At 40.6% G+C, this 26957-nt stretch overlaps 1 protein-coding gene across 1 annotated transcript; it reads left to right on the top strand.

The window, feature by feature from the left end:
* Positions 1 to 1173: 1173 nt before the first annotated feature.
* On the top strand, positions 1174 to 26957 carry LOC137262108 (uncharacterized). Its single transcript, XM_067799886.1, has 16 exons — positions 1174 to 1397; positions 6906 to 7120; positions 10134 to 10217; positions 13504 to 13654; positions 15913 to 16033; positions 16642 to 16735; positions 17275 to 17340; positions 18647 to 18810; positions 20884 to 20930; positions 21323 to 21437; positions 22420 to 22593; positions 23164 to 23302; positions 23990 to 24103; positions 24487 to 24523; positions 25372 to 25779; positions 26545 to 26957. The coding sequence occupies exons 2-16, from the start codon at positions 7109 to 7111 to the stop codon at positions 26793 to 26795; spliced, it is 1977 nt and encodes a 658-aa protein (XP_067655987.1). The 5' UTR covers positions 1174 to 1397; positions 6906 to 7108; the 3' UTR covers positions 26796 to 26957.

Below are 26957 nucleotides of genomic sequence, written 5' to 3'. Positions count from 1 at the left end.
CAGGTCTGGTTCTCTGGATATAGCCCCATGTTGGTTGGGGGATTTAGTATATCACATGAGGGATGCAAGCGTTGTGACTAGCAGTAGGCCGCTGACGACACCACCCGGGCTACACCCAGAGTCCATCTGGGCCACATCAGTTGTGTTGCTCAAGTCCACGTCCACCACGTTAGCTCCAGCCCCATCCGCCCCGTCTTTGTCGACAACACTCGGCCTTTCTTCCTCGACAGAACTGGGTTCATCTGTTGTTCTCTGTTTGGATATGGCTATGCGAGAAGAAAACATATATTTCTATCAACAACACATATTCTACCTAAGCCTACCTAACCTAATATCTAGCTAGCTAGCTAACTAACAAACTGGGCGACTCGTGAGCCGAGTAGTTCAAGAAAGTGTAAAAACACATGTGATTTCAGCTTGATACCTGATGATGTGGTCGTAGAGATCATTGTTGTTGTGGTTGTTGTGGTGGTTGTAGTGGTGGTTGTAGTGGTGGTTGTAGTGGTGGTTGTAGTGGTATCAGACACACATTCGCTCTTTTCTGTGAAAAACAAGCACAAAACGTAGTTGGCCAATGTAAAGTGCTGCCACAGAATATTGAACAGTGGCCAGCCACCTGGCCACCTTCATCAGTATATGTATCCTTAAACCACTACTCACGACGACTATCCAACTTGCCTCTTCGTAACCATTACCTCAAAACAATCTGGATATTATTTATTTAACCACAGATTAAGCATACCTAGAGGCGACGTTTCTTTTGTGGATCTTTATAGATGCGATAAACCATTCAGATAATGGTGGAATCAAAACCAGACTACATATACAGGTATATCAGCAGCCTTTCATGAAAAGCAAAGAAGTACCCAATCCCTTCTGTATGTATTGCACGAGAGACATTCCACATCTATACCACATTCTTTCACTTAGAAGAAGGCGCACGTTTACAGCTTACCAACAGTAATATACGCCTGTGCCATAGTCTTGATTCCTGAGAATGTGATTGGGTCGACATCTACTGTGTCTGACCGTAGAATCTCTTCTTCGCCTACCAGTAACCCCAGTCCAAATGTGATCATCCGATTTTCCCATGACACCCAAAACCATTGACCTGATCCACACATATAGTTAACAGCTGACACGTGGCCAAGATAGTCTGATCCAAAACCTATCGCATATGTCGTGTTCCCTTGTCCCGGGAGAGTTATTGTGAAGTAGGGGAGTGTATAACTGTACACAGAAGACAGGAAGAAGTAACTTTCACCACATGTATTCAAGGATACCAGCATTGCTGAGCACCCGGTCAGACTGACGTTCTTCTCGTGTGTGATGGACACCAGGTCCTGGGACCCTTGATCGTAGGACACACCTTCCACCGTGCAGGCTGAAACAGACAGGTATTGTCTTCATAGAAGAAACATGGTCTATGTTCACATGTTGGATGCAAATGACTAGAGGTATATTACTCAGTACTTCTTCCCGTCTGTCCTTACCAACACTGGTTTTGTCCACAACATAACAGTCTGACGTTGTAAGACACACACTGCAACCAAACAACATAACAGTCTGACATTGTAAGACACACACTGCAACCTAACAACACATGCATTATACAACAGTCTGACATTGTAAGACATATACTGCAACCTAACAACATAACAGCTTGACATTGTAAGACACACACTGCAACTTAACGACATAACAGCTTGACAATGTAAGACACACACTGTTACGGGTAATAATGTGCCGTGACAAAGGGTATAAGAAATCCCCTATGAACCAGCAAAATATAACACAGACAAGTTTAAAATGTTCAATATTACGTATTGAGCAGACAAATAGCAAGGTACAACGATTCACCAGAGAGGATTCTAGTACAATGCAAATGAGTCATATTTAAAGTAATGGGTCAGAAATATAATATCAAAACTCACCAAAGTCTTGGTTTGAGAGTGAGAAACAGTTATACGGAATGTTACACGACGGGTCGTCAGTCAGATGTTTACAAACAGAAGAAAAGACTGACAGATGTAGATAGGCCGAATGATGCCACAACTCCAGTATAACTCCAAGGGTCATCACCGTTCAACAAATAAACACCATGAACTGGGAGAGAGTCAAGACACAAGCACTTTCACCTCACCTAAAATCAGATCTGAAGTCAAATTCACAAAATGGAGAGGTGCAGAATTGTCACCTATACCCTGAAGCAAAACATCACAGAACTGTTAGAAATAAAGGGCAAAAACTCCTTCTGAACTACAGAATTTGGTGACTTACTCTTACAAACAAAAACTCTCCTCAGAACCAGCTGGTAAGAAAGACTAATATGCGATGAACACAAAAGCATCTGGGTAACCTGCGGCCTGATTTTTTAAACTGGAGTTTTGTAACATGCAGAATTCAAATCACCTGGCTTCTTACAATATGCACAAACAGGATCAGAACCATTGGCACTGTTAGGCTTAGACTGTTGAAAAGAATGGGACTGCTTGCCACAAGAATTTGAAGCAGGTTTAACATGTTTTGAGGTGGGCCACTTGAGATTTTCAGCGACTTTTTCAAAATGTAGATAATATTTGTCTACTTCTTTCTCATAAAAAGGTGGTACCAGTCTAGCATGATCCTCAATATCAAAAGAGGAAGCATTTGAGGGTGGAGATGAATTTTCTTACCTTTTCAGTTAAATTTCTATTTTTCTTAAAAAATCTATTTCCTTTTCTTTCTTCATTTCAAACTTTTTCATTTATTTCTCCTTTTCTCTATTTTTTTCTACATCTCATTTGTTTTCATTTCCATCCTTTTCAGTTTTATTTTTATTTTTCATTTATTTCTCCTTTTCTCTTTTTTCTACATCTCATTTGTTTTCATTTCCATCCTTTTCAGTTTTATTTTTATTTTTTTTATTATTATTTATTTATTTTATTTATTTTTTTGCATTTCGAATTTGTCTGAACATTCCTCTTCAACCATTTCTAAAACTTAATGTCCAAAGACTCCCTCATCAATATAGTGATTCAAAACAATTTTCAATCTGAAATTTCCTCATTGCAGGTTTGGCTTGAAGTTTTAAATGTGAAGAAATCTGCAATAAATCTGACTGATTGTCTCAGGGTCAAGGAACTTAAGAATTTTCCATTTCAAAGTTTAAACACCATTTTACCCGTTCCACAATAAACCTTTTGCAATAGTGCAAAAGTTTGAAATAAATTTCACTATAAATTGCAAATGTCAAATGAATTCTGTCTCACCTTATATATACAGTCACTAATTCTTCAGCATTCCAGCAAAGCAAAGCAAAGCATTCGTAATACCAATTGCCTAAATTTGCCCTCGTAGTAATTTGACTTGGCTCTTTAACATATGGGAGTACTTTCAAATCTATGGCCCTTCTACTCAAATTTCTACATCGGAGCTGACACGTTGACCTACAGTTATGCGTTGTGGTTTCGCACACACAAATATCTTGACATGCATATCCTTTCAGTTGTAAATTTCACATGAGTCATGATTGTCCTGTTTTTGACAACGAATGTGATCTGCACTCAGAATTCGATAATGCGACAAATTATCTAGAACAGACGATGTCATATTAACGAGTCTTCATTGTAAGTGATGTCCACGCTATAGTCACAGTAATCGTATATTCTAACCTCACCTTGATATTAATGTTTGAATTATGGCCAAATAACAGCACTGTGACCTTACCGACAGAGATACAGACTGCAAGTCCTAGGAACATGATTGTACTTGGCCAAAATAACTCTTGGTTCCTAGCTCTAATGTACTTGTCAGTCGCTCTTATATCATGTACATACGTGGCTGAGTCCAATTAAAATGGGAGTAATGGTATCTCTGCTGCGGATCTTCATTGGTGTTTTTCACATCTTATGACAACCATACAGTATGGTATGGTAGCTGGCAACGATATAGATTCATTAATCACCGAATGTAGGACATGCGACAACTACTTTGTAGTTGTTGGACATGCGACTAGAATGTTTGCTCGTTTCGCTTTCTGTAAACAAAAATTACAGAATCATTTTAACACTCAAGATGTATATTCTTTCACCGAAACCAGAGAGTGTGACAGACGGGGATGGGTACTGATACCGATGGCTCCCATCGACTAGATATGGTTCTAATATTAACTGTTTGTAGCACTATGGCCATCACTGCACACTTCCTGTATCAGAACACAGTATAACCCAGGCCTTACCTTTTTAGAATAGAAAATTCGCCATGATCACGAATGTTCTTCAGTATTTTACAGAAAAGAGTCATTATTTGGGATCTTTATAACAGACACACCTTACTGCCACTTACATCTATGCTGTGCCTTCCTGTTGCAGAATGATTGAAATCAGTGTAATGTTTTACCAAATGTGGAACGCTTGAAAATTGCGTGAGAAGGTAAGGACTTAATGCAATAAAAATAATTTAATGGTATTTTTACACTACTTCATAGAACGGAAATCCGCAAATTTTCACTCTGATTTTACATTGAGATGTGCCAGTAATGGCTTGAACGAAGGGAAGTGTACCAACAGAAGCAATATGGTAGGCTTAAGCTTCAAAACGAAAGTGATGGCTAAAATTTTCGATGACATATCACTTGTGCAGTAGCGGAAGCAGTCTATTTGTTGAATACTCGTAACTTACTTTTTCACTATTGAGTTGAGTTCATAACATGAACTCAGAATGAGGTGCAAGTAGTTTGACACGACATGACACTCATAGTCCGTGACTCTGAGATACCTTCATCTCTTTGTTACTAGCTGTTCAGATGAGTACAGTTCTATTACATAAGGTCACATTAAGATGTTTATACTAAACAATGCAAAGGCAATGTTGAAATGAGTGATATTGTTTGGTGCAATGAAGTCATTCTCGTAGACGCCTGTAGACGGTGGGGTGGCCTAGTGGTTATAACGCTCTCCTAGGGATCTATTGATCGTCGTTGCTACGGTTTCTAGTTTATATCGTGAAACATACTGCGATCATCTGTGAAACATAGAACTCCAGTCCCGCTTGTCACATGACGTTCACACGTTCCGTGACATGTTGCAATGAGTCTTGTTGACATGTTTAGTCTGCCATGCCACGCTTAAATATACCAGTCCTTTAATAGATCAACATCATGACTGCGTGAATCACCCAATAAGTTATTGTTGCATGTCATGCCATATCATAAGATACCAGCAATGTTTATCCATTTTCTTCCTTTTTTCTCGCTCCTGGCAAATTCTCAAGATGACCTGTCGCAAACAGATAACGGTGTGCTATGTCTCCCATGAGTTCATATTTACGTTATACACACAGCAATTTCTTTATTGTTAAGAGCCTTTCGATTTATTCTTGAGATAAAATTGTGAAGCTGAGATGGTCATGGCGCTGAGGATGTGAAACGGGGTCAACGTAGACCTGAACACAAATAAGATACCACATCACTGATGTTAGGTACATTGGGGTAGAGAGCCGTTTGTTAGTTGTAACGAAGAGCCAGACAATCAGCCCTACAGGAGACCACTAATGGCCTCGCTCACTCAAGTCCGCCAACTACAGACCAGGGTCCTAATTCTCGAAACGTTCGTAGCCGTGGGAGGTCTTAAAACTGATCGTAGCCAGTGTGTTAAGAGTGGGCTTTCGAAAATAGCTGGTCAGCTTGGAAGCCGCCACGGTACTGAGACTCGATGTGTAGTTGGTCGACAGACAAGGACTAACAGGACATGGCACCATACCACGTCGACCTAACCTCAAAGTGATGCTAACACCGACATAATGGTTACTCATTATGATAATGATTACTCATTATGCAGTAAATTACATTAAACTCGAAATGACGGCCATTTGTTTGGCCCCGGCCACTTGATGCATTTATTTTATTCAAGATACGTATATCTAACTACGGTTATATCGAACTACAATGAGTTGTCCCTCTGAACTGGTTTATAAGATTAGTTTACTCTGTGTGTGCATACTAACTTGCCTTTTGTTATTCGTTTCCTCCATAGTCTTTCAAAGAATTGGTCTACTTTCAAAACTCAACAGCTATATTATATCTTACCCAGCCCAAATGTGTGTTTTATTGCTGCCAAAACGTGTCGTTGTATTCTTTCTGGACGAAAGTTTTATATGTATACACTAGGGTATCTGATACCTGATTCAGCTTTATATCTATTCATCATAAAAGTTATCGTTATATAACACAAATATTTTTTTATCTTTGTGTACATTTTACAGAAGTTGGCCTCTCATAACTGCTAATAGGAGTGGCTCAACGTTTAGTCTTTTTCGTAAGGTATCTATTCTATATCACGGTGAAACTTTAATAAACATTCATTTTGTCTGTTTTGTCTTCAAGTCTACTTGGCTTGAGACGAGATGTTACCTCAAGCATGATCGTCATGTACACGTCGCAGTTCGAGCGTATTTATCCATATCAGTTACGTTAACTCTCAGTATGCATTGTATTATATTTCCATATTTACACTGACACACAGACAGAGATAGAATTTTCCTTTAACCTAGTTAAGACCACTGTGAAAGGGCCAAATGCCCGCGGTTTACGGTTGAAGTCAAGATGTCGACCTATACGCTCTCTGTGGTGGTCCTGGTGCTGACTCTATCCCCTGCTGTACATGGAGGTAGTGGTGAGTGTACGGTTGTCCGGTGAGACATGTCAGCTTTAATGAATTATATGTTAAACGTACCAAGCAGCTTCTGGGTAGACAGTGGCATACGAGCTGCTATCAGTAACACGGCACACCGAGTATACATACGACAGCCAGCCGTGGAGAGGACGCTCGTACAAAGCTCATTGTCTGTGGGTTTTCGGTCATTCAGTCTTAAGACATATCGGTCCTTGTTAACTTACAAATGACCACTTTTTATTCCTTTCTCAGGAATCAAAGCAGCTGTCAGCTTTTCACCCCAAAGTCTACAGGAGAGCCGGGACTGTCATCTTCCGGTGACACTATCCTTCACAATCAGAACAGGTGTCCAGGCCTACAACATCAGCGTGACTGCCAACACCCATGTAGACGCCAACGCCCCGGTGTACACCCCTAATGGAGTCGAGAGAGAAAGTTACGTCACAAAGAGTACGATGCCGATTCGGGTAAACAAAATGTATATCAATGTATCTACTTCATAATCTACGGTTTAATGAATTATATAGAAAGAGGCCCAGGTCCAAAACCATTGTATTTACAGCAAATAAGGGTTTGTTAATGGAACTATGTACAGTACGTGAACTTCTCAACTTAGCGGCAGCCTTGTGAGATCTGGAGCTCTAGTACTGGTAAACACATATAAGATGATCCACGACCTAACAAATGACCCCAATTTGCATACTTGGGAACGCCCCACAGAACGATCCACTTGAAACAAGAGGGAGACAGGCTGTCTGATAAATATCGAGAAGTTCATTTTCCCCGTGCGTTTCACGCTTGAATTTGTTATAGCACACTCGATTTGGGAACAGGTACAATCCCAACGAATTGAATCAACACAATATACTGAGCAAATATGGTTAGGACCACCGATCCATTTCACGAAGCAAATGACATTTTCCTGGGTTTTTTTTAACAAAATTGTTGAATATCTAAAATGCTTGTCAATGCGCCAATCATCTATTTGTCTTCGTCTTAACTAAAGGTTAGCGTGGAATATCAGTATCTTATGCCTGAAATTGCAGTCTTATCATTCGAAGGAATATGCGGTGTTGTTTTAATGGGTAAAGTTGACTTTTCGTCTGCTAAATATTAAATAGATAATAACTACATATAGTTAATTGTGTTTCATTTAACTTTTTAATATGTTAAAAGTTATCCGTTACTGAATGGTGGTGGCTAAATCAGGGTAGCAAGGGGGAAATATTTTTATCCCATAATTTTGTTCTTATTTCTCTGTACGGGCTGATTTTCGTCCATAATTCCGCTGGTGATCGACCGGGAATACATGTCTTGGAAATTTATATAACCAGTTCCAGAGAAATGGTTAGTACTCAAACAATATTTCCTAATTTTTGTCATATTTTTATTATGGTCACCAAAATTGTGTACAGAAAACTGAAAATACCTTTTGACAGTGATAAGTCAGTGAGAAATATCTTTGTACACAAATTTGTCGATTTGGGGATTACTCAGTACCAGACTCAGTAGATTTATCAGTGACTAAAAATTCATTCTAAAATGCAGACAACTCACAAATGATTACTCTTTTTTATGACAAAGTATGGGAATAGTAAAAACCAGGGGCCCCTTTCACAAAACTCTCGTAAGCCTAAGATCTCGTAACTTTTCTTGTATCATTCGTACCTCCTATGTTATGGTATAGGAGGTACGAATGCTACGAGAAATGTTACGAGATCTTAGGCTTACGAGAGCTTTGTGAAAGGGGCCCCTGATATAGTATGTGTCAATTATTATACAAGATACAACAATGCTGGAAAATCAGGCGGACTTAGTGATTTATGCTTTAATTATCACTCTCTGAATCAGTCTTTGTGTCTGAATCACTTGCAAGTCCAAAGGCAATCACTAGTCTGTCAATTTCCCGTGCTACTGCGATTTCGCGTTGCCAGTAACCATCTTCAATTGTTTTAACATGTTTACAACATTCCGACCATTCTTTTGCACCGATTGCAGACACCCTTTCATTTATGACAACTCTTAAGGAACTTTTTGTGAACTGCAAGTTTTGTGAAGCGACATAATTTTTCACATTTGCCCAAATTAACTCAATCGGGTTTAGTTCTGCGTGGTATGGAGGGAGACGTAATACATCATGACCATGTTGCTTCAACATCGTGTCTGCTCTGTAGACAGGGCCCGATTTGTTGGATTTTGCAAGAAACAAAAGTTCGGCTTTAAGCATTTTCTCATCAAATGAGATATTGCGCCTTTGTAGCCACGCTTTTATGTCATCTTTTCTGTTGGCGGTTGTCTGACATTTGTCCACTTGCTTGCTATGATATGGTGCATTATCCATGACGATGACAGAGTGTAGTGGAAGGTTTGGGATCAACTTTTCCTGGAGCCATTTGGAAAAATTATCAAAGTTCATCTCGTCATGATAGTCTGCTGATTTGAGTTTGGAATCAAAACAAGCGAAGCATTTGAACCACAATTAAGCCGAGGTCCGGTGCCAGACGGATGTTGAACCCCATTTATTACGACTTCATCCTCAAGCTGCCAACACTTTGGGACAATGTGGTGTACATGCAACCATGTTTCATCGATAAAGACGAGTGTTCGATTTTCTTCTCTGTATTTCTTTATTGCACGCAAGTATTGCAAACGCTTGGAAACAATGTCTTTACGCTCCATTAAAAGTTTACGGTTTGACTGCGTTTTTCACCACCTAAACCCCATGTCTTTGAGATTTTTTCGAAAACTTTCCTTAGAACCCTTGTAGTTCAACTGGCACTTTGCCATATCATACATCGTATCCAGAGTGGGTTGTTGTTTTTCACGCCATATAAACTTTGTACAAATTGACGGACTGCACACCGGTCGAAATCATCAAGTTTGTAACTGCAAGTTTTGGGTTTGCGCAACTTGGTGGGACTGATAAATGTAGGTCCACTCGCACTCCTATCACCTTCTGCCTTAATGCGCTTTAAAGTTGCCGTTGAGAGTCCAGTAGTAAGGCTACTTTGTAAAAGAGAATCTGCTTTGGTTGCACAATTTTTGTCCATATACATGATAACATTGTATGCGATCTATCTTGCCGGAGAATGAACTATTTGCCCATGTTTTCCTAACTTGGACATTTTTTACTACAACTGAAATCTGTTTAACAGTATTGAGACAGGTGTAAAACAGTAGCGAGACAGGTGTTACACAGTACCGAGACAGGTGTTAATCAGTAGCGGTGTTGATTTCATGTCACGGTTAGCATGTATTGCACGTGCATAATCGTCAAGCTACCTGTAGCAGCCAAGTGTACTCACTCAATTCGTTAAACCTCTCTTGTCACAAATGCGTTTAGTGCGCAGGATCTTCTAATATGTGTCTAGCAGTAGGCATGTTCACTGAATCTAGTGAAATGTACCGAAAACGTTCTCGCGTGAGAACATCCATGTTGCCTTGGCGAAAGCGATGCCATAAGATACGATATGATTTCAGACCAAGTTCTATCACAACCACACTTCACTGATGACCATGAGGGTTTCCTGTCACCGCGTGGAGAACACAGTGCAGCTGCTGGTGGTAGGACATCCACATCTTCTTCTTTGTCCTGCAGGGACCATAATGAACTGTTTAACAGGCACCCACTCATATGATGTAGAAGCCTGTATTGCACCAGAGAATTAGAAGAATAACAGGGGCTGTTATAGAAACACTCTTTACGTAATGGTTTAGGGCGTTTAATAATGAAGAAAAGGCATATGTACCAGGGGAGGACAAAAAGGTGTAGAAGCACATGTAGGGGGGTAGGACAAAAAGGTGTACAAGCACATGTAGCGGTTTAAGAAAATGTAGTATGAGCACATGTAGTTTTGCAAGAGAATATGGTATAAAAATATGTAGAATTGTTAAAAATACGGTAATAGTGTAGTTGGAGCACACGAAGTTATGTAGGTAAATGGTGGCATTACAGGATGTAGCAGTTTCACAGGAGATTGTATACACATGTAGTGGTGTTACAGAATGTGGTATAAGCACATGTAGGGTGGTACACGGTGTGGTATAAGCACATGTAGGGTGGTACACGGTGTGGTATAAGCACATGTAGTGGTGTTACAGAATGTGGTATAAGCACATGTAAGGATGGTACAGGATGCGGTATAAGCACATGTAGGGTGGTACACGGTGTGGTATAAGCACATGTAGGGTGGTACACGGTGTGGTATAAGCACATGTAGTGGTGTTACAGAATGTGGTATAAGCACATGTAAGGATGGTACAGGATGCGGTATAAGCACATGTAGGGTGGTACACGGTGTGGTATAAGATCATGTAGGGTGGTACACGGTGTGGTATAAGCACATGTAGTGGTGTTACAGAATGTGGTATAAGCACATGTAAGGATGGTACAGGATGCGGTATAAGCACATGTAGGGTGGTACACGGTGTGGTATAAGATCATGTAGGGGTGGGCACACGATGTGTAATAAGCACATGTAGGGGCGTTGCAGTATGTGGTATAAGCACAAGAAGCAGTGGCACAGGGTGTGGTATAAGTACATGTAGGTGTGTTACAGGATGTGGTAGCAGCACATGTAGGGGTTTTACAGGATTTACATGGAGTTACATGATGTGGTATAAGCACATGTAATGGCATTATAGGATGTTGCGTGTTCACACATAGGTATCTTGCTGGGTGTGGTATAAGCACATAAGCACATCCAGTCTTAGAGGGATAGCATGATGCAGGAAGGGGTCTCTGTGTTATTATAGATATATAACTGTCTATAAGTGTCTATACTTGGTTGTACATTCCCAGAACTGAAATATCAGCATATGGAGGAAAGCAAAGGGTGTCACAGGTATCATCACTATTTGACAGTGATCCATAAACACATGTTCAGTTATCATAGTGTCAATCACGAGACTGTCTGGTCCCGACACGATTGTTTGCAGATCACTTTATGCAGCATTCCTACTGCTTAATATGACGTGCAACAAACACATACTCGGGATATAGTAAACTGTAGAAATGATTCTGCTTTAAGCAGAAAGTTCTAACGTCAGTGGAAAGGGTTTTGTTGTCTCTGTATACACAGATTAGTATTCACAATGTCAAGTGCTGTCGTGTCCAACACCAGTGACACGTATGTTTGTGGAGATCTGGTTTCACAGGCAATCTTAGCCATGTGTCGTGACAGGCACGGTAAGTATTAGGATCATATGAATAGTCATGTTCTTGTTTCATGCAAATGTTACTTCAGTAACGCATTTGACGTGTGGAGGTTTACTGTTTTATTGTCGCCTTGAACTGCGCAAGTCAACATCGCACGTAAACACCATGTTCATTTGAGGGTGACACACAATTTAGACGATTTACTGATTAGATTGGAAAGTAGTGACTTAATTAGCAGCGGGTATATTATTCACACTTTTCCAAAACAAAGTAGTTCCAGTTCCATAAATACATACACTATTTACTTATCAGTGTTAATGTCTGATGATGTTATTGTACCTGTGTCAATGTTTGAAGGGTATTGGGGTGGAAACACTAATAACTTGGAGACAGTTCCCATGAAAATTAGCTCGAGTCAAAAATCATGAAAAGGTTAAAAAAAATGTACATTCTGTAAAGTTTGATGAAAAATGAACTGGTCCTTTGATCAGCAAATGCACCAATCAAAACACAGGAGTATCACTATACGTCAAAATGAAAATAACTTATAACAAAGATGTTTAACAACAAAGGCAATAATGCCGTATTATGTGAAATAGTAAAATCTATTTCCATCGCTCTCATTCTGAATACATTTGCCAAATTAAACCGGCTCACTTGTGCTTCAGTCGTGAGTGAAAGACAAAAGCTCCTCTCTACCTGGATAATTCATGTATGCAAACATCTCCTTAAAAGAAAACAAACAGGCTTTGAATTTGTTAATGACAAATTGGAAGACAGTCACCTCAGCAGTTCCACACCAATTTATTTGAGACTCTCCCCTTTCCACAAACAAAACGTATCGAAACTCAATATCAAACAATATTTTATGGGCAAAAAGAGGCTATACGACCAGGATTAATGTTTTCTTCCGGTGTATATTTAGACACAACAGGTTCAAATACTCCATTGATACAGAATATCATTTCCAATATTCTTTCCGATAGTTTTTTTGCATTTTATACATAGTTAACTGCCGTTATTTTTTAAAGACACAGTTTTCCGACGCTGAACTATAACATGCAAACATGTGTCTGGTGGAAAATAATGAGAGTCGTATTAACTTCAGCTATGGGATAAAACAGGACATGAAGGAAGCTGTGGTACCTGACGAACACACTCCTGTGTGAAGGTACGCTCATTCCAAACTCTCTTTGGGGGAATCTCTGTACCCAAAGGGGAATCTCTGTACCCAAAAGAATCTCTCTAGAACAAAGGGTCTAATATTCGTTATGTTGATCATAGATATTGGAACATTGAAAGCTCATGACGCATATTTATTTTGTCTGATTTCAACATACTGTATCTTTTTCATGAACACCAACGGGCTAATATCCTAGTAGACTTTCGTTTGTCCCCCACCCCCAACCCCTTATCAAAAAGATATAGGTATGACATTGTAGGTTGAGTATAGATTTCTCTACTATTATAAATATGCGAGATACTGAGGTGCTATCTGTTAAGAGCAGTGAAACAATTTATTCACATGCACCTCATACGCTCCACTCCCAATCATCCTCTGCCCTCCGCCAACAGTAATTATGTAGTGTCAAAAGCTCCTGGCTGGTTATCTTACTAGTACAGTACCCAGGTACCGCCATCACTGCTGCATCCGCGTTAATGTCAGACACAATTACGTTTCTGTTAAACCAGGCGGGATCCTTCATGACGGAGGAAGGCAGTATATACAGCCTGGAGCGTGAAAGTCCAATGCTGTCACAAACAGTTCAGTATCAGGACGTGTACAAGCTTCTTCAAACTGATGTATCGCACCTTACTCAACACTATGACTACAAAATACCACGTGAGTTATATGTGCACGTGTCGTCCAGTTGAGATACACCGACACTGATTGTCTGAAATAAGGAGGGTCTTTGATACTTCTGCCCCTGTCGTATATAAGTGACACAAGCTCTAGACACTTCTGAATGACACGTTTGTTGGTAGTGTCACGTCCTGGTGGTTAATGGTAGACGGGTAGACAATATAAGATGTTCACTGGTCCCTTGGGGGCCATGGGCTTGTTTATGTTCCCCGAGCCCGGAGGGTACATGAGCCCATGGACCCCAAGGGTCCAGTGAACAACGTATTTATCTGACCGAACACCTGAATCATAATTGTGAACTGCTTGAAGCACTTCTGTTGAATGCGAGGCGAATCGCCATTTTGCAGACGACACAAGGTAAACAGATTTAGAGTTATCTCCCTTCCACCGATTTTCAATCGCAAAACATTGGTAATTTCCGTGCTTGATGCGTGATTCAGTGTTATTCGAGGTAAAAAAGTACTATCATAAAGCACCAGAAGAGTTCGGTATTCCTAGCGGTGTACATTGAAAATACAGTTTAAGTAAACTTAGTCTCAGTATATTTCGTTACAATCTACCACTGAGTCTAACAAAACCTAGTAGAAGGTCGCGTCAGGTAACCTTTGAGTGGCCAATGACCGTCCAATCAAACGCGAGACGGTTAAATAGATTTAACCAATCAGACAACGGCTACTATCTAGGGATCGGAGAGACTTTCAAAATATTCAGGTCACTGACACAGGTCTCTCCACAAACAAAAATCCGCATATAACACAATTATTTGACCTGCAGTATATACGCTTTTGGATTTCTGTTGACATGGTTACCATTAGCTAATATTTCCACAAGATAACATCCTTGAATATTGTCAAAAACTCATCGTTGTCATGGCTGTATGTACGCCGTGTACATCACTCGGAAGCGATCGTACGCTAAATAGCATTTGGAATCGTTCTGGTACGAACCTTTTCGAGATAAAAAGTTCAAGAGGTATGTGCGAATGTGCACTTTCGCGATTTGGTAAGCTGTGTTCTGATTGGTCAATCTCAAAGGCTACCTGACGCGACCTCCCATAAGGTTTTGTTTGACTCAGTAATGGAGTGTAACGAAATGTACTGAGGATAAGTTTACTTACACTTACTTAGAAAATATTACGTCGCCTGTAAGCGGGGTACATTGAAAATAATAGAATAGCGCTTAGCGAATCAGAAAGCGGCATTCATTGAAAATAATAGAATAGCGTTTAGCGAATCAGAAAACGAAATTCATGTGTGAGGTAAGATAATGGCATCTTGTCTAAACATATTAAGTTCTACATTAAGATGTTGCGAATAAACCTTCATAATAATGCCTCCTCTTAAAGTCCTCATGAATGATGAACAAATAGATAACACTTATCTTTAACACGAATTCATTCTTGGAGGCACATCCTGCTGCCATTTGAGAAGGACACATGTACAGATTTCATATGGTGCTGAATGACACCAATGTATTAGGAGTATTTACTGCAGCTGCTACGTCCTGGTGGTGTGTGCCGAATGACACTAATGCTTGAGGAGTGTTACTGCCTGTTACGTCCCGGTGGTGTGTGCTGAATGACACCAATGTTTGAGGAGTATTTACTACAACTGCTACGTCCTAGTGGTGTGTGCCGAATTACACTAATGTTTGAGGAGTATTTACTACAACTGCTACGTCCTAGTGGTGTGTGCCGAATTACACTAATGTTTGAGGAGTATTTACTGCAACTGCTACGTCCTAGTGGTGTGTGCTGAATGACACATAATATTTATGTTTGAGGAGTATTTACTGCAACTGCTACTTCCTGGTGGTGTGTGCTGAATGACATTAATGTGTGAGGAATATGTACTGCCTGCTACGTCCTGGTGGTGTGTGCTGAATGACACCAATGTTTGAGGAGTATTTACTACAACTGCTACGTCCTAGTGGTGTGTGCTGAATGACACCAATGTTTGAGGAGTATTTACTACAACTGCTACGTCCTAGTGGTGTGTGCCGAATTACACTAATGTTTGAGGAGTATTTACTACAACTGCTACGTCCTAGTGGTGTGTGCCGAATTACACTAATGTTTGAGGAGTATTTACTGCAACTGCTACTTCCTGGTGGTGTGTGCTGAATGACATTAATGTGTGAGGAATATGTACTGCCTGCTACGTCCTATTGGTCTGTGCTGAATGACACATATGTTTGAGGGTATTTACTGTAGGTTATTAAAGTGTTTTTCCTTCTAGCTTTACGCCCTTTTGAAGACGTTGATATCAATAATTCTGACGACATCCTCAGACAACGTCGCCAGGCTGACGACATTTACGTGGATGTACTTGTCCTCATAGAGCACTACCTCTACAGCAGGTCAGAAGTCCACATTACCGATTAAACTCTTCGAAGCGTGAATTTGGTCTTGAAGTTAATTTCTGTGGTCACTGTTCCTACGGAATTTGAATGCACAACACGTTTCATCCCGTCTCGAAATAACGCATTTCTGTGATAATCAGAACAGCACGTCGAACCTTCTGCTTAATTCCCACATAGATTTCCAAGGAATTTTTAATAAAGAAATAATTGGAAAATTTTATGTCAAAAGACACGATGAAGATATCTTTCGGGTTTCAAACCTTTGTGAGACTATTACCTGTGTGTATATGTCTTTGTTGTCAAGACAGAGGGAAAGTGTTTGTCTTTTTCAAAATGCCAAGCGTTGTTCCACGTCTCGTGAAAATACCACAGCGATAAAGCTCCGATTTCACTTTTTGATTTGAGTTCAAGTGGGCATGGAGTTCGAAACATATTTTCGAACATGATTCTGTTTTGGAATATGATAAATTGTAAAATATCATTGCCAAGAATAGATGAGTGCATTAGCACCGTGTGCTTCAGTGAACCAGCACGATGTTGAACACTTCGTGCAGGAGTAATGTAGTTGCTAGTGCTTGAAAATGAACTTTGACCTTTGTTAACAGGTGGTACAACAGAAGTACACAGAGTAGTGAAACACTACGCCAAGAGGAGACACTACAAGAAATACGTCAATACTACGGATATGTTGTGAATGGGGTAAGATGACAGACGCACACATGTGGATATAGGCTTGTACATGGAACTGTACAAACGCCCTGGATCATGTAGTGTTTTCTAGTTTTGCTCTGGTTGAGGAATCTCTGAGCAGGTTGGGATTCCTTTTCACTTAAAGTAAAGTTATTTGCTTGTATCAGAAGAACAAGGACAGACAGACAGATAGCAGACGACAAGACGTGAGGAGGTTGGTGCTACCTGTTTTACCTGTCGTTTGGTAAAAATAAAAATTGGTATCGGTGGCATTAGTGATCTAGGGCTCGTTGTTCAGTGGTTGATGATTAGATTTCGTGTATTTACGTGTAATGCGGACATTTGGAACCATTTTTTTGTCAGCGAGGCGTGGCATTGTACGTGCATCAAAAGTGCCGCTTCGTGACGTCATACGAGAAAGGATGATAATTTCTGCGATCCTCTAATCAAGTATATCCACGAATTTAAGTTACGGCTCTGACAATCAGGCACTAAGCGCTAGTCTACCAACAAATTATTTGCTGTACGTGGATTTATTTCGTTTTCAGATTGACGTCCTATATAAAAGGTTTTCCCCCCGAATGAATATTCGCCTGATCGGTTATATGATAGAGGTGAGAAACTGGATCTCTTACCAAGTTTTCTGCTCCACTAAAACAACACCTCGGACATCAATGTGGGCGTGGTTTTGAAAGAACACCACACGACAAGTGATCCTTCGTACATGACGGTCGAGTAGGAAATGTGTTTTGGTTTAGAATTAATAGTAAGGGGATGTAGACAACGTTTGTATAAGGAAGAAGACCTCCGCCAGATTGTGTTGGGTAGCGTGATATTCATGCAGTTAGTCACGCTAGGTAAGACAACTGCCGACTTCATACATTGTAAGGAAAAGTATTACACTCATGAATCAATCAACACATATGTAACTCATTGTGGCCATTTCGGCCAAACATATCCCATCTCCAACCAAACATATCCCATCTCCGGCCAAACATATCCCATCTCCGGCCAAACATATCCCATCTCCTTCCAAACATATAAATCATACGGCCAAACACACTCTACCTCCGGCCAAACATACCCAAACTAACGCCAAAAATACACATCTATAACCTCATAAGCACAGATGTCTTCTTTTGGGTCTTCATTCACTTTATTTCATGTGACTTTATTTCTTGCACATGTGACTTGGTTTACATTTATCTGACTTACCTCTAGGCTGACTGAAACACACAAACAACTTGCACGCGAAGGCCATTTTCATGAGCGAGTCACGAAAGCCATGTGGCCGAGAGAAATCACAGTTTGCAATATCAAATGAAATATTACCAGCTGTAAACTTACGTAAATGAAAGATAGGTAGGATGGACCTTCACTGAACCATGAAGGAAACAGGAAACTAGTTAATTAATAAAATTGATATTTACCGAAGTTTCAGACACTCGCATGGCTCGACTCGAAGTCACTGGGAAAACGTGCTGGGATTAGAATGACCTCCCTTGTCGACAGAAGAGTTCCTACACATACCCAGAGAAGCAGATGTAAAACATCACCGAAAACACGATTTGACGTCTACAGCATCTCTGACCAGAAATACCCCCATCTATAACTAGAAATACCCCATATCTGACTGGAAATACCCCATCTATCTATGACCAGAAATGCCCCGTCTCCGCCCAAACATTCCTCGTCTCCGCCCAGACACGCCCTACTTCCGGTTATACATAAAGAGGCAATGTCAAAAGATGCATATTATTTTAGACGCTCAGTACTCTTAATCCATTTCGGTATATGTTCACTAGTCAATCACCGTGGAACACAGGGGACAAAAATCAAATCTATTTGTTCATCTTAAGTAAGATAAATCTGATTTAACCCTTTTGCAACCTGTAAAGCCTAGGTCCTATCTTCCACCAGATGTCAGAAGAGGGGGAATGGCTTCGCCGAGTCCGTCTTAACGAGTCCCAGGAATACCAGGATTTGTATCGTGTGAATGGAGACAAACTCCAAGACGGTGCTCTCCAGCTCAAACAGAACGCCTCATACCTCCCAGCCCACGATCATCTCATGATCTTTACGGCGTAGGTATCACTAGTAGTGTAATGTATGTTCGAGTATGTTCATCTCTACCGCGTTGTTATAGCTAACATGGATAGAATTATCATTAAAACGACCGCACGTTATCAGATCTGAGCGGGCCACTGTAACTTGATAATGCCCGCAAAATGCTTGACGACGAGCCATTATCAAGCCCGTTGTTAGGTGACGTCATAAGTAGCTCAGCTGTTGAAGTTCAATCACCTACGGCTCGGTTGAACTTGGGTTCATTATTGACCATATATCTGGCTCACATTCATCACATGTGCCTGTGCCATTATGCACTTTCCTGCCTGTGCCGGCCATAACAATTGTACCATAAATGACATCATACAGCAATGAAAATATCGACTTGAAGTCTAACGTTGTTGATCACTGAAAACAATGGCGGTTGGTAGTATGAGTAAAGGTCAAGGTCGAATGTCGTCACTCTCAATAGTGACGTCATCTGTGTTCTATGACGTGTCTATATTTGTAAAATGTGTGTCAGTGACCTCCGTCGTTTTGTTGTTGGCAGTAAATGCTTCTAAACCGATGCCGCTGTTTTTATTCTTAATTTATTAAAAATTGTATAATTCATTTTTCTCTATAATACCCTTATATTATAACTAAAATGGATAGAATTATCATTAAAACGACCGCACGTTATCAGAAATGAGCGGTCCACTGTAACTTGATAATGCCCGCAAAATGCTTAACGACGAGCCATTATCAAGCCCGTTGTTATGTGACGTCATAAGTAGCTCAACTGTTGAAGTTGATCACCTACGGCTCGTTTGAACTTGGGTTCATTATTGACCATATATCTGGCTCACATTCGTCACATGTGCTTGTGCCATTATGCACTTTCCTGCCTGTGCCAACCATAACAATTGTACCATAAATGACAACATACAGAAATGAACATATCGACATGTTGTCACTCTCAATAGTGACGTCATCTGTGTTGTTCTATGTATTTTGTAAAATGTGTGTCAGTGACCTCCGTCGTTTTGTTGTTGGCAGTAAATGCTTCTAAACCGATGCCGGTGTTTTTATTTTATTTTATTAAAAACCCTTGTATGTATCTTGACATTTACACGTACACTTAGTATCCGTATATCCAACTTTATAACTGTGTAAACATGTGATGACTACGTAGAGTACAGATGTTAAGCTATCATTTGGTGACATTTCAGGTCAGCGTTCGAAATGATATCGGCTCGGAGGACTAGTGCCGGTTGCTATTGCACTAGGCCGGTGTAAGATTATTTAGCCGGCGGGTACTTTTTCAACATTGAATTATTACCGTGACTCACTTTTTTCAACGCCAGTGGTCTCTTTCAGCAATGAATAATCACCCGACTGCTGTTGAAAATTAACACGGGTCACCTATTGAACAGATACAATGTACCCTCCTTGTATAATAACACGTTTACATCTTTACTTTACTTTTCAATATTAGAAGTACGTCCACAGTGTAGAAACAGCGAGGCCTAGGGTCATTCAAACAAAGTATCCTATGAATACGTGACCCGGGTTAATTTTCATTAGCAGTCGAGTGAATATTCAGTGTTAAACAAAGACCCCTATCGTTGAAATGTGAGTCTAGATATTAATCCAGTGTTGAAAAAGTATCCGCCAGGTACCATTTCAACGCCGACATGTTTTCAATCTTACACCGGAAGTTTCAAATATTTGCAGGTGCTTGAGGTCTTTAATAAATGCCTTTTTTTCAAACAGAATCTTACCCATATTTTTTTTTATTAACCTTCGAAAACCATTCATGATTACGATCATGTTACGATGACTTTCAGTTCCACTTCCTGGTATTTCAGTGATTTGCGCAAAGGAATAGCAAAACCAGTTTTTACTCTACGTTCCATAGTCTTCGCTAATTAATTTTGTAGAAACAGTGTGAAACTATGTACAGTGTACTCTATTTTGTTTTTATTGGTTTGCCTTTAACAAAATGGACCTGCAGATTCCATGCACGGCCTGTAAGGTTTTAAGCCTGCAGGAGGCAGCAGGCTCCTAATGGCCAACTGGTAAATTAAAGTATTTATACATTGTTTCAGGTATGACCTCTACTTCCAGATTGGCGATGAAAGAGGGGATCTCTTAGGTAAGACTATCAATTCGACAATCTACGATTTCCACCCTTTAGAAAAGAAGCTGGAAAATTTTATTCATTAGTCGATTCAATGTAAAATTACATTTACATTTGCATGCTAAGATATTTTAAGTGTGATAAAATGCTTTGTTATAGTTATGCTGACTGAAATTGCCACTTGTATCCACAGGCCCCCATGACAAGGCCTACCATCCCTTTCAGTCGATTACACCCAAGTACCCCGGTCTCGTCGTGGTATATATTGTACTGTGAAGCATTTCGTGTCTGATCCAGACTCGATTATTTACAGACCGCTGCCATATAGCTGGAATATTGCTGAGTGCGGCGTAAAACTAAACACACTGATTCACTCCTATGGTGAAGCATATGATTGGTTCGACTAGGTATCGCTTTCTACGCCACTGTGTGTAACCTGCCTCCCTTCAGTATCTCCGTGATAGAAGACAAGGAGGCCCTCATGTCAGTCATCATCACAGCAACTCATGAACTTGCACATGGGTGAGATACTACTCTATATAGCATCTCATAGTATCACATTAACTGGCACATTGGTGAGATACTACTCTATATAGCACGCCATAGTAACAGATTAATTAGTACATGGGTGAGACACTAATCAATATAACATCACATAGAAGCGCGTCACATAGCAACACATGAGCTGGCACATGGGTGAGACACTACTCTATCCAGCATCACATAGCAACACATGAGCTGACACATGAGTAAGACACAACTCTACTCAGTATCACATAGCAACACATGAGGTGGCAGATGGTTTGGACACTACTCTACATTGAGAGCATCACTTAGCAACACACGAGCGGTTGTACTTGTGTAAGCAGTTACTTAGCTACTTTCTTTTCAAATCACGGACAAGGAAGTTGCGCACAGGCAGGTATCAAGTGCATGTATCATCACAAACCTTCAAAGCCGCAGATGAAGTCTGTGCAAACTATTTATTCAGTAATGTCTCCAGAGATTCATAAGCAGATTTGACCAGATTATTATTCATCAACCATTATTATTAAAAAATTGAATGTCAATGACACATCGTACTATCAATCTCTCTCCAGAGAGCATACAACTCTTGCAGCCTGAGCGCATTGAGTTAACGTGACTTTCCCATCCTTACGAGGTATCCATTCACAGCTGGGTGCTTTAGCTGGGACATGGGTGAAACATTAATAGCTGATAATGATTATCCACATTCGTTGTGTAGTAATTTGGAAACATGTGATAAGACGTGATAAACAGCGGTATCGGCATATACTCGTGCAGAAGATATGGTATCACCAATATGCCCTTCGACATTGAAATGTGTAAGTGGCACGTTGTCCTTTTGGGATAAATATATGAAGCGGACATAAAATATTCCCACGCCAGTAAAAGAGTAAATTTACGAATGTAACCTGTGAAGTGAGAAACACAATGTTGTTGACGCAATCGCTGCATCTTAACCGTCACTGTGTTGTTTCAGATTAGGAGTTGACCACGATGGTGACAACAACAACTGTTCCTCTGCCGACAGATACATTATGTCTGATGGGGTCGGCTACCAACGTACAGAAAACAACACCTACAATCCTTATGACTTCTCCCCATGCTCGACCCTGAAGTTGACGCAATACATCAGCATTCTGTTGGACAAGGGGTGAGACGCCTTATGGACAATCTGTGTCCAACACCCTATCATTCTCCAGTATACAATTACAATGGCAGTTAATAGCAGTGCCGGAGTTGGTGAGTGTTGGGTTCTGTGTCGCTTTCAGAAACCTTCCAGCAATATCAGGGCAGACATAAAAGAGCATAAAAAGGATTTTGTAACCCACTAAAGGAATAGTGTTTACTTATCTGTTGACATTTTTTTGCGTTTGTTGAATTATGCGGATTGACACAGCGTACACACTGGTTTCTAAGCTTATACCTCCATAAATGTAATATGCGCTGAAGTTTATTGTTTACAATATCAACTCGTTACTTCCCTTGAATCCGGAATTCCTGTCTTCTGCTCTGTAGCTTACTGGGAAGTTTACACAACAGAGAGGCATTTCTACATACAAGTGAATGATTCGTTAATCCAGAATGTATAAATCCGAACGATTTCACTGAAATAAATTCCTTCTGGATAAACGGAATTGTCTGACTACATTTCCATTCTAAGATATACTAAAATTCCACCAAACAAAATGTTTGACCAGTATACCAAGTTATATGGTTTCAGCGGCGAGTCGAGGGGGTGTCTGACCCAGTGGATCCAGGCAAGAAACGTGAGCGATGTCACCAGGACTCTCCCGGGACAGGTGTACAGTGCCCAAGAGCAGTGTCAGATAGCTCATGGTGCCCAGTCGCAACTGTGTGTGGTAGGTTCTCAACAACAACATGCAAGTAAACATCATACTAAAAAACATTTTCCTAAGATTCTTTGAAACATCATACATTCAAACGACCTAATTGTTTCAATATATGCCGGTGGTCCGCTCCACGGACACTAACCACTCTGTTCCGGTGTTCGCTCCAAGAACACTAGCCTCTGTGTCCCGGTGTCTTCTCCGGGAACACTACTCACTCGGTTCTGGTGTCTGCTCTGGGAACACTAGTCGCCCAGTTTTGATCATCACACAAACGGTAATGATCCGTAGGAAAGGTATGTCAAAAAGTTTGTCAAGAGACTGTCTCTCTGCGACTATCATATAATTAATGTTACCGTGAACGTCATTTCTTGGAAGGCAGGTATAATGTCGTGGCTACATGCAGCAACAAACGTCACGGAAGGTATGACATGTTCCAGGGTGCTTGCGCCGTCAGGAGGTGATGGCAGTGTACCGGTTTACATGAAATTCTATCGGGGCCTTCGTGCGTTCCAGTGACGTGACATGCGGTTACTTTAATGGCATCACAGAACCTGGGATGGAGCCACAAAACTCCATTGTCAATGGTGAAGATCTGACGTTTTAAAACCTTCATTACACTTTTCCAACACTTTACAATGAGGCCGGGGTTTCGTTAACAATGCATGTATCATTTCCATTGTATGTTCATCGTTGCAGGGGGCATATAATGGCGATCTGAGCAGATTGTGTTCCATGATGTTGTGCCAGGACCGGGAAGATCGATGCATCGATACCTTTGCTGCAGACGGCACCTCGTGTGGAGACAACATGGTATCCGAATACTCACAGTACACTCAACACAATACACACTAGCAACTTGGTACTTGAACCATGCTTTTATATCGAGATAACGATAGGCTCGACACAATAACACATTACACATCAGTGTCAATAACACTTTACACATCACTACTAACGTTTCATCACTATGCTTGTACACTTTCTCACAAGCATACACGTACTTAACATCATCTTACACGTCACAGGACGCGAAGTAAAATACAGTCGGTAGTATAGACCAGTCATCAGTAACTGGGTATCCAAACCCAGCAACACCTTATATGTAGTAAAGAACCATGTGTGATTGATTAATTTTTATTCATGTCCGGTTAAACAATCCATTTCTTGACTATAATATATCTGCTTTATTTCAGTGGTGCTTGAGCGGCCATTGCGTGAATGCAACAATGGGTAGGTGTATCTAACTTGCTTGAGGCTGGGGATGGTGTGGTGAAGAACTGAAACGGGGTGGGGTTGGGGCGTCTCTACTATTATCTGTTTACAGTGAAAACGTACCGACGAATTTTGCATTAAACGCAAAAGTAAACCAAATGATGTGAAATTAAGATTGAGAATCCTCCTAATTTTACCTTTCTAGTTGAAAGTGTAAGCCTCAGAATTTTATTCAACAGTTATTTAACAAACGATCATAGATTCAAACGGTAAGTATTCGTTTGTATTACTTTCTTCACGTTAGGAATCAAAAGAGCAGCATAAAAATGTCTTGTAGGCGATGGTCCTCAGTGATGGCATTCACACTGTCACAGATTCTATAACCTTTTCAACTGATTTACTTCATGTGATAGTGGTGAAGCTTAAATACTCAAAGTGACACTTATGTTTGGATTTGTTTGGCAGTGATTAACTCAGGTTTCATCTGTAGCCATATAGTCGATGAAGGGACATTGATTGCTTGCATTTAAATGCAGCTACATTAGCAAGGCACATAGCGCGTTTATCAGGTGTCATAATTCATGAATTCTGGAACTGGCGATATTTACGTGACACGGCTTCCAGAGCAAGAGCTGTCTTGACGGTTCTCCCCATGACGTATTGACCCAACTGACAATCCTTTTGCGGTTGGTTGCACTTCTGTTGGACACGTGTGTTCAAAATGCTATTTGTTCATCCCGTTTCTGGAGGTACTTGCTCACGTTCAGGTTGTCACGTATATACTTCTGTGGTATTGTCCACAACAAAAGATTTCAGTATTACACATCAATACACAGTGTAGCAGAAACATTCTTGTGATGTTGCAGACTGTGAAACATGCGTGACAGACTCCTCGTCGCTGCCACCTGACGAAACTTCATCTTCGTCTTCCCGTTCATCTTCAACCACAAACAGCCCTACATCCATGTCCTTTGCGCCCACGTCCACAGCTATGACCACGCCTACATCCACACTGGTGACCACGCCCACATCCACACTCTTGACCACGCCTACGCCCACGAGGACATCCATGTCAGTGTCCCCATCCGCGTCCACACCCAAACACACATCCACATCATTAAACCAGCTCTCATCATCATCGACATCATCCCGTTCGTCAACATTTCCTTCAGCCTCATCAACATCCCCAGATGTATCAGTCTGGTTCAGCTCAACGAATCCCACGGGTACTTCAGATATGACCAGAAAAACAACAGATGTCAAGATATATGAAGGTGAATCAGATAACATCCAAAATTATCATTTGTCATTTTCTCCTGGTCACGAAGTCAACGTAAAGATCATCTTCATTTTAAAGTGTCTCGGTAATGTAAATATAAGTTATACGTGTGACCTGAGAGAGGTTACCCACATGTGAAACGAATGTAGCAAGCGCGATCTTGATCTAGACACGGATCGTATTTTTTATCTTACGCTTTTATTATCTTTTATTAAACTCGTCACCAACATGTAAGTATGTGTACGCAAACATTGCTAAACCTGAAGTGTTATGTTTAGAATATAGATCCTTCCTCGGGTGGGTCTTTATATACTACGAAATATTATTTCATGTTTTGAAATCAGTTTCCGAAAATATTCTGCGTCAGTTTATATTGTGCGAAAAATTGCGTTTTTCATCCCCACGCAAAATATTCTCGGCGCAGTAATACTAACTCTTTCAATCACCATAGTACACACCACACAGGTGATGCATACTTATCTTCTTTTGTCATTCATAAAGTTTAAACTATATCAATCGGAGATAACCACAAACTCAGCCCAGGGGATATCCTTAAGAATGCATTTGGAGGGTACAGGACAAGGTCTTTTCACAAGTATCATGCTATAAATGTCTAAAACATCCACCATGGCACTTGGAATTATCATCTCTAGTTTTGCTAATACCGGTTGTTTAGTCATATAGCTGACCGTGTATCTGACGGTGTATCATGTGTGTATCTGACTGTGTATCTGGCTGTGTATATTGTGTTTATTTCCAGGCGATGTATCCCCAGTGGTACTCGGTTCTGCAATCGGAGGGGTGGGTGCCGCAGTTATCCTTACCACCATAGTCGTTGTCGTCATATGTAAGCGCACTCGGTACAGTGATACTACAGACAAAACATGCAATGCCATCAAGACGGATGGAGGGGTGTCACAAAGCAAAGGCATTTCATATCTTGTCAATGTAGAGCTTCAAGTAAATCATAATGTGCTCTACAAACACACGGAGTACCAGGCACCTTCGTGACGTGTGTTAGACATTGTCCTTCTTAGATGAGTGCTCAACCATACACGTTTGATTAATGTATGATCAACTGTGAGTTCAGTTTATATTGCATCATGAAAAGTGGATACGGTATTTTTATATGTTCATAACTTGATTATGAAATATGTATGTGTTTTTGTGCTA

The sequence above is a fragment of the Haliotis asinina genome, chromosome 14 (genome assembly GCF_037392515.1).
Source record: "Haliotis asinina isolate JCU_RB_2024 chromosome 14, JCU_Hal_asi_v2, whole genome shotgun sequence".
Lineage (NCBI taxonomy): Eukaryota > Metazoa > Mollusca > Gastropoda > Lepetellida > Haliotidae > Haliotis > Haliotis asinina.
This window is presented reverse-complemented; position numbering and strand designations above follow the sequence as displayed.